The sequence below is a fragment of the Xyrauchen texanus genome, chromosome 38 (genome assembly GCF_025860055.1).
Source record: "Xyrauchen texanus isolate HMW12.3.18 chromosome 38, RBS_HiC_50CHRs, whole genome shotgun sequence".
Lineage (NCBI taxonomy): Eukaryota > Metazoa > Chordata > Actinopteri > Cypriniformes > Catostomidae > Xyrauchen > Xyrauchen texanus.
In genome coordinates, this window is record NC_068313.1 from 8,638,709 (window position 1) to 8,651,832 (window position 13,124).

The 13,124-nt window shown below is 37.6% G+C and overlaps 1 protein-coding gene across 1 annotated transcript; it reads right to left on the reverse strand.

Annotated features, from left to right (window-relative positions):
• Window positions 1-2,301: 2,301 nt before the first annotated feature.
• LOC127631444 (transmembrane 4 L6 family member 5) lies at window positions 2,302-11,075 on the reverse strand. Its single transcript, XM_052109554.1, has 6 exons — window positions 10,988-11,075; window positions 10,217-10,404; window positions 9,473-9,541; window positions 9,132-9,286; window positions 2,407-2,599; window positions 2,302-2,316 (listed from the first exon to the last, which is right to left on the reverse strand). The coding sequence occupies exons 2-6, from the start codon at window positions 10,391-10,393 to the stop codon at window positions 2,302-2,304; spliced, it is 609 nt and encodes a 202-aa protein (XP_051965514.1). The 5' UTR covers window positions 10,394-10,404; window positions 10,988-11,075.
• Between the last annotated feature and the right edge of the window lie 2,049 nt (window positions 11,076-13,124).

Sequence of the window (13,124 nt, forward strand, 5' to 3'; positions counted from 1 at the left end):
GAGCGACAGAAGAGAACGTCTAGGTTACGTATGTAACCTCCGTTCCTCGATGGAGGGAACGAGGCGTTGTGTCTCCCCTGCCACGTCGCTGAGCCGAGCCCCTGTTGTGGCGGACCATTTCCGTCTCCTCAGAAAAATCCTGAATGAACTCCCGTATTTGCGCCACTTAAATACCCGTATGTCCGAGGCGGGACATGCAAATACTGGTTGCCAACTCTCATTGGCCTTTTTTCATAGTTCAGAGGTGAATATCGGCGCTCAAGAGAGACCCCTAGTGTCGCTTCTCTGACACAACGTCTCGTTCCCTCCATCGGGGAACGGAGGTTACATACGTAACCTAGACGACTTGTTTTATGGGATTAATGTTTTGATATTTTAGAATTTTGATATAACCAGACTTACACTGGCGGCCAAAAGTTTGGAATAATGTCCAGATTTTGCTGTTTCGGAAGGAAATTGGTACTTTAATTCACCAAAGTGGCAGTCAATGTATAGTATTTTACTTTGTATTTACAAAGTATAGTCAGGACATTACTGATGTAAAAAACAGCACCACCACTTTTTAAAAAATAAAAAAGCCCCCATTTCCAGCAGCCATCATTCCAACACCTTATCCTTGAATAAACATGCTAAATTGCTAATTTGGTTCTTGAAAATCACTTGTCATTATATTAAACACAGTTGAAGGCTATTTGGATCGTTAAATGAAGCTTAACATTGTCTTTGTGTTTGTTTTTGAGTTGCCACAGTATGCAATAGTACAGTATGCCACAGTATGTCTTAAGGTCAATATTAGGTCAAAAATGGCAAAAAGGAAACAGCTTTCTCTAGAAACTCATCAGTCAATCATTGTTTTGAGGAACGAAGGCTGTACAATGCTTGAAATTGCCAAAAGAAAAAAAAACTGAAGATTTCATTCAATGGTATACACTACAGTCTTCAAAGACAAAGGATAACTGGCTCTAACAGAAAGAGACGTGGAAGGCCAGATGTACAACTAAACAAGAGTATAAGTACATCAGAGTCTCTAGTTTGAGAAATAGATGCCTCACATGTCCTCAGCTGACAGCTTCATTGAATTCTACCCGCTCAACACAAGTTTCATGTACAACAGTAAAGAGAAGACTCATGGGTGCAGGCCTTATGGGAAGAATTGCAAAGAAAAAGCCACTTTTGAAACAGAAAAACAAAAAGGAAAGGTTAGAGTGGGCAATGAAACACAGACATTGGACAAAAGATCATTGGAAAAGAGTGTTATGGATCTTAACCCCATTGAGCTTTTGTGGGATCAGCTAGGTGTGTGAGAAGTGTCCGACAAGACCGCCACATCTATGGCAAGTGCTACAGGAAGTGTGGAGTGAAATGTCACCTGAGTATCTGGACAAACTGACAGCAAGAATTGCAAGGATCTCCAAAGCTGTCATTGCTGCACATGGAGGATTTTTTTGATGAGAACTATTTGAAGTAGTTTAAGAAGTTCTGAATTTTTTTTTCAAATTGTAATAGTAATTTTTCACATTATTACTGTCCTGACGATACATTGTGATCAGTTGAATGCCACTTTGGTGAATAAAAGTATCAATTTCTTTCCATAAGATCAAAATCTGTACATTATTCCAAACTTTTGGCCACCAGTGTCCTTATACATATTACTTCAGACTTCTGGCAATTGCATTTATAAACCCTAACATTTTTCACCTGCCTCTGTGCTACAAAGCTACAACCTTGCCTTGAAGTATCATAATACTTTTTCATATAGGCCTACTTTGTACTTACCATCAAAAAAAGATATTATGGTTTTGTTATTCTTGTATTTTATTAGTATATTCTCTATACATAGACCATATAAATAGATTTCATGATAAAGTTATAAGCATTGTTAAATATTTAAATTTGAACTCAAATGCAATATTTAGCTAATTATGCATTCCCTTATATAAATATGGTATAAGTAGTTTTAAATCAAAATAAAATTTAAAAGAAAGTAAAACTATTTCTATACATTCACATTTCATTGGCTACAAAATTATATAAACCTAGTGTTTGTTCACATACTAACAATCAGATATATATAACACTACGTTATAAACAGCTTATTTGTGTATATAAAATGACAAACAGTGAAGTATCAACGGCGAGACTGTGTAGGAAGAAATTTCAGGGACAACTTGCCTCTTAATCCACTTCTCATTTCTATTTCAGTCTATTTGAAATGGGTTAAACAGTCATAGTTGCACGTCATTCTCACATGCAGATGAAAATATGGATTTCCTCTTTAAAAAAACAACAACTTTACTCTCTTCAAGCAGGAACAACCTAAAATAGAGAGAAGACAGCTGTTTAACTTGAACAATTGCTTTGGACCATGCAAAACTGCAAATAAAGGCCTTTTCTAAACATTTGTACCTTGTTCTTGCAGAAGCTCGGTCCACATATGACTCCCAGTATTGCCGTAAGAAGATGCACAGCACAGAAAATGAGCTCAAGTCCACTTGCTGCCATGAGAACAGAGAATAGAACAATATTCCAGGTCACGACACCTCGAGGTTCCATGCAGGCAGAGGCCCATCTTTCAGGCTCATATAGATAAAGCTTCTCTCTGCATTAAAACATTTATTTTAGAATTTACATGTTATTTGCTGTTTATACAATTTACACATACAATGATTATGAAATAGACAATTAAGAAGTTGTGTGATACAGTCAAAAATGCTGATGTGTAGCTAAATCTATGATTGACTTGATAAAAATATGTCAATTGAGTACAATTTTTAATCAAATTAATTACATGATATGCTGATGAATTTTCTATTTAATTAATTATCTTAACATTATTGTTCTAACAAACATTAGACTGCTGACAAATGCAACTTCTCACGTGCCCCGAAAATGATGTTTCATGAAAAACATTCAGTCAGTGAAACGGATAATTTCTGCATTGCAAATATGTCTGATATCAGATATCCATGGATAAAATCCATCAGCTCATGACTGAGAGTCAGACACTTGAATAATCTCCTTAACATGCCGAATGTGCACTTGACACACTTGTGCACTTATCTGGGGGTTCTGCTGTGGAAATCAGAAAATATGAACTATTTCGTCATTACTATCATTAAGATTAACACAGAATAGGACAGTCTGACAGCACTTAAAAGGGGGTGCTGAAATGCTGTGTAGGGCTCTACGTTTAGGAGCGGGTTTGGCTATTAGCAATAATTAATAATTATCATAGATAATTATCAATTATTAAAATAAATAGAACACTGATTAGAATCAATGTTCCCCTTCTGTCACTCACTCGACGTTGTGTCGAATGAAGTGACACAAGGGGTCTTCCTGGGGCGCCAAACGTATCTCTGAACCTGAGAAAAGGCCCATGTCAAGTTGGCAGACAGAATTTGCATACCCCGCCCCGGACATATGGGTATAAAGGGGGGTCATAACCCGTCCCATGGTCTTTGGTTCTTTAATGGAAAACAAAATGTGCCGTCTCATCCGTGATGGTGTAAATACACAACAGTCCAACGTGGTTGGATTACAACACAGCAAATCTCATTTGTGATAACAGTATGTTACATTAATACCTTGAGTATTGTAACAATGAGCGGATCGGTGGTCCGTAAACTGTACAAGCAATAACCTTGATACACAAGAATAACACACCTAAATATTCTATCTCTGCTCAGACAATAACCTCTTATTTAGATCATGTGAGGACGCATGTAGAATGTGTGTTCATCCATCCTTTAACTCTGACTTGGTCCTCGAGGCTCGGGTGATGACGGGAGGCCGTTTTCTCGCTCTGTTGGCGGCCGGTACGGCTGCTGATTCTCGGCGGGCTGGCAGAGATTCAGCAATGTCGACTTGGTTGAAGAGGAAAGAGAAATCTCCTTTCTTCACTTCTGCAGGCAAACGGATGAAGATGCGGATTTCTCGGTGGAACACAGCATGATCTCGTCCAGCGAGATTGTATGTCCACATAGTTTGACTATAATTGGTGTTAAAACAATTCAAATTAAATTATTAGGGTGCACAGTTCGCATATGCCGGGGTAGGTTGTAAGTAGAACCGGCTTTATATGAGATTTTGTTTTGGCAAGTTCTACACTGTGCTCTAACATTGTCTACATTATTAAAATGCATCCAAATGCTACTGTGCTTCCGACTCATTTTCCACTTTCCAGCTGTTGTTTCACAGCTGTCCTTCCTCTCTCTCCTCGGCTGCTCTGTCTCCTCAGCTACTATATGTGTGACTGTGTCTGTGAGTGTGTGGGCTCCGCCCTCCCTCACGCATCTTCGGTTCATTGGTTGACACTGCGTGTCTGATTGACAGGAACAAAAGTTGAGGCTGTTAGTCTGAGCAGACAGTCAGAACGAATGTGTGTGCACTTGAGCATTTAGGCCTATATTACTTTGAATTAGTTAATTCTATTCATTCTTTTGATAATTCATATCTTAATTTATTTTATATTTTTATGAATAGATTTGTTTCTTCTGATATGCAAGCCGACTCCCAACGTTCACCTACAAGAGCCAGCTCTTAGAGCCGACTCGTTCGCGAACGACTCATCACTACCGGTGAGAAGAGACGAACACGGAAGCGTGCGTTATTTACAGCAAAGGAAAACGGCGAAAAGAAGTGAGTTGCTTTAGCTATATTGCAGATATGTATTAGTCTTAAAATGGTGCGTTCGTGCATCTATCCTGTCAATCAAGTTTCATCATTCATTGCAGCAAACACTTTCAGCCTCTGTTGGCATTACCTCGCATTTCCTGCATGAGCACCACCATATCTCCGTACCCTCCATTTACCAGATTCTTTTGTTTGTGCCGCTGATGCAGCCTCCTCCATCTCCCGGAGTTCCGGGTTGGTGTACTCCGGTTCAAACTAATAGTGCTTGGTAACCACTCAATCTTCTCTTCTCTTATATCGAAATCCATATTTCTTTAAAAATCCTTGTTGTTGTCTTCTAATTCATGAATGGCAATGTGCTCTATCCTCTGCACTTTCTTTCCACATTCATCACTTCTCACCGGAACTTACGTTACGCCTACGTTATATGAATCGACTCTCTTGTGAACGTACGGACGGCCGTTACCAGAAGCCAGTGATTATAGTTTATAAAGTTATAAATATTGATATTTTTCTTACAAAAATGCATCGCTTTGCTTTAGAAGGCCTTTATTAAACCCCTGGAGCCGCATGGATCACTTTTTTGATGGATGGATGCGCTTCTTTGGACTTCAAAATCAAGTGAAGGTACCATTCACTCCCATTATAAACCTTGGAAGAGCCAGGATATTTTTTTATATAACTCTGATTGTGTTTGGCTGAAAGAAGAAAGTCATTTATACCTAGGATGGCTTGAGTGTGAGTTCATTATGGGATCATTTTTATTTTTGGGTGAACTAACCCTTTAACTCACGGAGACAGAGATATTAGCTGCTTGTCATCCGAAGGCGTTTTCCACCGGCTACTCACGGGCACGAGCTCCACGTCACAAAAGCTGCGCTCTGTACACGGTTAAAAAGCATTCAAAGCTGTTGTCCATTAATTATGATCTGATGGATGATAGGGTGACCAGATGACCATGACAAAAAATCGGGACACAGCAACGCCCCCCCACACCTTAATTTTATTTTTAAAACTACATATTAATGGCGGAGTCTATTGGTGTGTCTACTGCATTTACACTGCCATTTCACGTCATTGATCTTATATGACATTTAATTAGCTGTGATTACAGCCAGGGCAATCTGGAGCCTATCGTAAACCGGCCATACTTTTCCACTGACCTGAAAGCTGAACGGTGACGTAATGGGTTACTATCTACGTGTTTCATGTGAATACCTCAAATATAAACAAAAATGGTGTGTCGCAGTGAGTTTGTATACAGCTTTTACTCTTGTTTTTGAGAACAAATTTAAACATAAGGATTAATGCAATCCATCGTTATTACATTGCTCAACAAGATTGTCAGAGACGGCATCTACGCTAATGACAACTGGTCACATTATAACACATTATATGGTATGGTTTAACTTGCTAAGTTCTGTAAACTGTTACAGTGGAATCATTATTAACACTAGTGTAGCAGATGGTTGTATTTGGATTTTTGCCATAGCATATAATATTATTGATTGAGAATCCCACCGTTTTACTTAAAAGATAGCCTCGACCTTCCAAACTTAGTGAGTAGCTGCTCAAAAATCCCTTTAGAGAACAAAGCAATGCACAAAATAAGAGGACAACAGTGTAAGTAAAGCGAACAAAGTTGGCAAATATATCAACTTACTGAGATCAGCTGCAGAGGACACCGAGCGTTACTGGCTGAATTCAATGCCCCTGTTAGTTAGCAGGCTGGTGACTGTCCGAGTCTAAAACATCGTTGCCGATCCACTGTCGCTTTTGCTTATGTCCTTCTTATGTTCCCTGCACTCCCTTAAGTGTTTTTCAATTTGTTTATGATTTGGTCAATTGTCCAATTGAAGGCGGCATCCATCATTTCTTGCTGTATCTTCATTTTCGTAGGTTATTTTTATCTGTCTATTTTATCTCGGATCTTCATAAATATCATATCGCAAGTAGAGCGTTTCGTCATGTTACATTATGTCTTGATGTCTGATAATTTTGTCTGATTTTTTGTTGTTGTTATAGAGCGAAGAAGTACCTTGCTGCAACTGTTGTTTATAAAAAAAACTTTATTATGGTGACGAAACATTATCCCGCCCTCTGTCCCCTGACATAATCAGTTCCTGTGTAGAGACCAGCAAGCTTTTGGAGCTGGTGCGGAAACAGTTTTCAGCTCCGGAATGGCCTTTTCTGTGGTGGAAATGCGTGGAACAGTTTGAGAATTCGCACCAGCCCAGGAACCCGCACCTGAACCATGCCGGTGGAAAAGTGTTCACAGACAGCGCAGATTCTGGGTTTTTACCAACTTGTCAATTTGTAGTGGACTGCGACCTGGGTTGTTTCTCTTAAGGGCATTGTATAAGATAAAAGTTGCTGTAAGACAGTGCAGTAACACGCAGTCTGGTAAAAAGTCTACTATAAATATACTAATGTTCATTTTGTCGGGATTGAGTTCAAAGAGTAGCTCTGGTAATTATTACATTGCCCCACATTCCCATATAAAACGAATCTCATCCGAATAGGGTTTATGATATCACATGTCTCGTTGATTCAGGGTTGCGATTTTACTGATGGTATGTCAGAGGATTTATATTATAGAAAGGTAATGCATTTTTGTTGTTTTGATAACCTTGACCTGTGCTGTTCGACTGTTGAAAGTTTAGCACAGTGGAAAAAGCCACACTGATTCAGAGACTGTGAGAATGAACGATTCTCTCATAATTCGTAGCAAGTTTCTCATTACAGAAAAAGCATGAAGCATAGAAAAATCATTTTCGTAAAATATTAGGCTAAGACTGATTATCAGGACAAAAGGCATCCCGACTGAAACTCTGTCAGAATGCGGGACACAGCTTGTAAAATCAGGACTGTCCCAGTTTTATCCCAGTGTCCCAGTGATTTCCATGTGTATTCCCTCGTTACGTAGTCGTAGAACGTTGTGCATAGTGGATACAGAAGCTTTAAAAGTCCAATATCCATGATACATATCGTCACATATTTTAACATTGAAGTATTGTCCCACGATACACCGTTACACCCCTAATTAACATGTATATTAGGCTTGGGGAAAAAGCTAAAATAATAATATTTCCCTATTATTTCACAATACACTAAAGCTTCCTTTTTTCACACAGTGAGAACTTTACAATAGACTAAAGAGCTGTCTAAGAACATTGGTAAAAGTCTGAATTTGTGATACAAGCCCTCTATTGTTAATTTATTAAAATAGTTCCTAGCTCTAAAATCTGAATGGATGAACCACATTCACTCATCAATGTAGTTGTAAAAAAAGAGCAAAAAATTAGTTTTATGATATTGCCATTATTGCAGTTTCCTTAATACGTGGGGAACACTTTACAATAAGGTTCCACTTCTTAATATTAGTTACCAACATTAGTTAACATGAACTAACAATAAACAATACTTGTACAGCATTTATTTATCTTTGTTAATGTTCATTTCAACCTATACTAATATAGTTTTTTTTAATCAAAGGTTGTAAGACCCACTTTATATTAGGTGACTTTAACTACTATGTACTTAACCATTTGATACAATTTACTTATTATTTACATACAGGTTGTTGCATTGAAGTATTTCAATGCAACCAGGAGTGGTGGTGGTGTAGTGGTCTAAGCACATAACTGGTAATCTGGTAATCAGAAGGACGTTGGTTCGAGCCCCACAGCCACCACCATTGTGTCCTTGAGCAAGGCACTTAACTCCAGGTTGCTCCAGGGGGATTGTCCCTGTAATAAGGGCTCTGTAAGTTGCTTTTGATAAAAGCATCTGCCAAATGCATAAATGTAAATGTAAGTATTTACATTTAGTTACATTTGCAGTTACATTGTTAACTTTACCCCTAACCCAACCTAACTCTAACCCCTAACCCACCGTTACTCCTAAACCTTAACCGTACCGCAACCTCAGTAAAAGCTCATGTGGGAATTTTGCAGAACAACATGTACAGTAGTTACACAGTAAATGCATAGTCTTGTATGTATTTAATGTTAGTTCATAGTAGTTAAAGCCAACTAATATAAAATGTTTTTGTTGTATTTGTTATCATTAGTTAATGCACTATGAACTGACAATGAACAATTGTATTTTTATTAACTAAAATGATCTAAGATTAATATATGCTGTAAAAAAATACATTGATTGTTTTTTCCTGATACCAAATGCATTAACTTATGTTAACAAATGGAACCTTATTGTAAAGGCTTAGCAAAACCTGGCTTCATGTTGCCTGACAACATCCCTTAACCATGGTTCAATCACTGTAACAGCCACTCATTGGCTTATTGCTTTAACATGTACTGTAATTGGGGAATTCACGAAAATTTCATGGACACATCATGTTAAGTTTAATGTCTGATTTGTTTGTCTGTAAACCAAAACTAGCAATATTAATGTTTAAAATGTTGCCCACTTAGGGTAGTTAGTATTATCTTTGTAAACAGTGGAAGCCTTTGAGAATCTGAGGTATCACTCACCCACTTTTAACTTGTTTTAATGGACGTTCCCACTTAAGGCCCTCAGTGCCATTGTGCAGACAGAGGGGCCCCAGTGCCAGCCCGGTCCCGCTGATCATGAAACAAAATCCAGCTGCCACCAGAGCCAAACATGTGTACCACAACTTACACAACATCTGAATAAAAGACAAAGAACATTATTAGTGAATGTTTCCACAAAATTGTCCAACAGTTTAATATTATTAAGAATATTTGTGCAACGTTTTACTTTGTTGCTGAATCAGTTTTTGGTCAGATTAAATAATGGGTAAAAGTACAATAAATAAACACGAACACACACATACACAAAACAATAGTCTTACTTCAGCTCTAAAATAACAGCATCCTTTCTTTTCAGAGTGTGACGTGAACCCTCGAGCAGACATGAGCACCTGATGGAAACATTTGTATCCATTCAGCATGAGTATTACTTGAAACTGTTATGATGAAAATACACTGACACTGTCACATGTACAATGAAACCACTACAGATGACTTTGTATGGTGGAAGGCATTGTGAAACTGAAAGATAATTTCATTTATATGCAACCCTTTTTAGGCTAGTGCTTAACCTGTTTCTGTAGTGCAGTCTAATAAGGAGGCAAAATGTCATTAGTTGTTTTCATTAGTTAGCAAACTCAAAGTTGCAATCTCATAAGTTTTGTTACAACAATATCAATAAATGCGATAGATGGTGTATAAATTACAGTGAAAAAGTCAACCTATAAAAATTCAAAACTTAAATATAATTGTTGCCTTCATTTTCACTGTAAAATTAAAGTGGGGCCACAGTTGCAAGCTGCTTCAACCACTTTGAATTGAACAGCTGATAAAGAGAATTTAGTTGACATCCTCATAAAATTGAGAAGAAATGAAAATACATAAATAAATGAATGGAAGCAAAGATGTCTTATTACTTATAATAGTTATTATCGTTTAAAGCATACAGAGTGATAGCTTGTTATACATTTGGATGTGGAAATGTAGTCTCAGATATAATTCATATAATATCAGATCTCCTACAAACCAATAAAAGAAAATAAAGAAAACCTACAACGAGAACTCACCAGAAACCCTGAAGCCCATACACCAGAGCACCACACAGCCTCCCTGGTTACATTGTTCTCCATCAGGTAGTGATATTTCATGTCAGGAAATAACAGCAACACATTTGCCACCATGCACACGCTTGCAATGGGAATCAGGGCTATTCCCACACACCTGGAGCACCGAGCAACACACATCTCGAGGAACCCTACAGACACATCAGATTTCACATTGAACTCAGTTTGTGATTGCCATATCTGCATTAAGATTTATTAGACAACATTTCTTGAGTTATCCAATAGCTATGTGTAATGCTGTGCTATATACAGTAGAGTAACATCAGAGAACAGACTAGCCACCCTAGAACACTGTTGTTATTTCAATACAGCAACTATTTGGTGCAACTTTGACTGTATATTTAATGGTTCCTAGGATATAAGTGTACTGTATGTAGTTCAGACGGGTGTCCCAGCAGATTACCCACAGGTAGTTCATTACATTATCTATGGGCATGTTCCACTATCGTTTGACAACCAGAAAATATTTTTTTTGTCTTAATTTTTTAACAGTATCTCTATTGTCATATGATTGAAAACTGTTTACATGAAAGTGTCCTTGTGCTCTCTTTCTTTCAAATGAAGTGCAACGTAGTTTAATAATTTTTTCAACAAATGAAATTACATTCATACATTATTGATTGTGTATCTAATGGAAAAAACCTAATATATGCATAAATATGGGAATATATTCATAAAACTAAAATATATTAAATTAGTGGAAAGAAAACATACCTGTGCAAAGACTGTTGACTATAGTAAACTGATGATGATGATTGCGGAAAAGAAAACTGATGTTGGCTTCACTAGGATGCACAGGAAGTGAACACGCTACCAGAGTATTCCAAGATGAGGAACTTTAACTGGACATGGCTTAAATATTCATTGCCTACCCACATATCTATGACACATACAACCAAACAAGGATCTTGAAACAAAAACTTATTGGCAGAATGCACATGCCACAATGTTACACTTCCCAATGATCCTCTTATATTGTCAGATGCTTCTTTCATGGAAATGATCTGTTCAATCCCTAACATATGAATGACATTCACCACAAAATCTGAGCACATTAAATCTGCTGATTAGTCATATTTGTTTAGAAAAAGTATATACGCTTGACAAGGTTTCATTGGCGGGCCATGCATTAAAAATCTAGGCCTTCAGTGTGATTCATGACATTAAGAAAACACAGTTTCACAATGAATAAGACACTCTATGCCTTTGGGGATCATACATTATGTCGCAGCTAACTAATAATACCAATTGTCATTTTAAAAACAAGTCTATGCACAAAAGCCAGCACTTGAAAAGACATTTAATGCTCAAGCAAGACTAATTTTAACTGGAGCACGACTGTTTCGTGAAATGAACGTCTCCCGAACAGACATTAAAAAATCATAATTTTTTATATGAATCTAACAAGGAGGTCTATAACAGCAGGAAAAATTTATCTAATGATATTTGAGATTTAAATGTTGCTCGCAAAAAATGTCATTTTGTCAGGGTACACGATTATGCTGCGTTCCATTCAAGTTACGTTTACATTTATGCATTTGGCAGACACTTTTATCCAAAGCGACTTACAGTGCACTTATTACAGGGACAATCCCCCCGGAACAACCTGGAGTTAAGTGCCTTGCTCAAGGACACAATGGTGGTGACTGTGGGGTTAGAACCTGTGACCTTCTGACAGCCCTGTGCTTTAGCCACTACACCACCATATTCCTACTTGATATCTCCAACCATAAATGCATTCCATTCCCTGATATTCTGAACTGCAGTGCTACAGCTGAAGCACTTACATTTGTGCTTCAGGTGTACCATTATCAAAAGAGATTATAATGTTTTATACACCTGTTTCTGCAGGCGTTTGGTAAACAAGCTTTAATATCATGTAATGTGGAAAAAAACTAATTTATTGATATTTCATTCTTTTCATGAATGTTTATCACTTACTTTGTATATCTCCCGAGTGTCGACATGTTTGTGTGACATCATGCATCATAAATAAATAAATCTGGCTGATGAATCTGACAATCTGACTTAAGTTGCCCATTCATTTGCGCTGTTGAGGGATTCTGTGTAAATTCTGAAGGCCGGAGGGGATGGAGCTCAGATTCACACACTGCTTCGGCTAACAAGCTTGGTTTTGGGCATGTGATTTGTGAAACAGTTGTCACGCTTCACTTGTAAGCATCAAGGAATAATTTCTGACTGGATAAAATTTTGCAGATTAATTAAGAGTGGAAATGGTAGTCAAGTGAGCTCTTTTTTTTTTTTTTTAATTCCTCTTCCAGTTTGCCAGCAAGCAAATTAGCAGCCTACTGTCTTACTTTTGGGAAAGTGCCAGGTAAAGATGAAGGAAAAGAAAAGAAGATAATGAATTTTAAAAGAGAGTAAAAAGAGTGATGCAAAGAATGTGATCAAGGGCAGGTGTCCCTGTGCTGTGGAGTCAGCTGCAATAGTTCCTATATTCAATCATTGTTTATAAATGTTTGTTTAGTTCACTTTTATGCCACTATGTCATCTACTGTATACAGTGTAGAAAAGAATGAACTCAACAGAAGACTATTAAAAATGAACAAATTTGCCTGCCTATCAGGATTTAATTAAGACATAATCAACAGAGAATGAAATACCATAGTTCATCACATTACTACATTCACCATCCGAATTGTCCTTATTTTTGTGCTGTGATCTCCCATTCACCGCTGTTGAAGTTTATCCTGCAAACGTTTACTTCCTGGTCCTGTTCTTAATGGCAAAACAGGCGTGAACATGTAATCAGTAAAGAAAGACAAATGACTTAAAGCTGCTATAGCGAGCAGCCCCCTCTGTTGGTCAAAATAAACCGCACACAAATAAC

Bases quoted from the DNA above. Each gene is read 5' to 3' on its own strand.
- LOC127631444 (XM_052109554.1), bottom strand. From the start codon at position 10,393: ATGTGTGTTGCTCGGTGCTCCAGGTGTGTGGGAATAGCCCTGATTCCC. The intron at 9,542-10,216 runs GTGAGTTCTCGT...TGTTTCCATCAG, and splicing joins TATGGGCTTCAGGGTTTCTG to GTGCTCATGTCTGCTCGAGG. The intron at 9,287-9,472 runs GTAAGACTATTG...TCTTTTATTCAG, and splicing joins GCTGTTATTTTAGAGCTGAA to ATGTTGTGTAAGTTGTGGTA.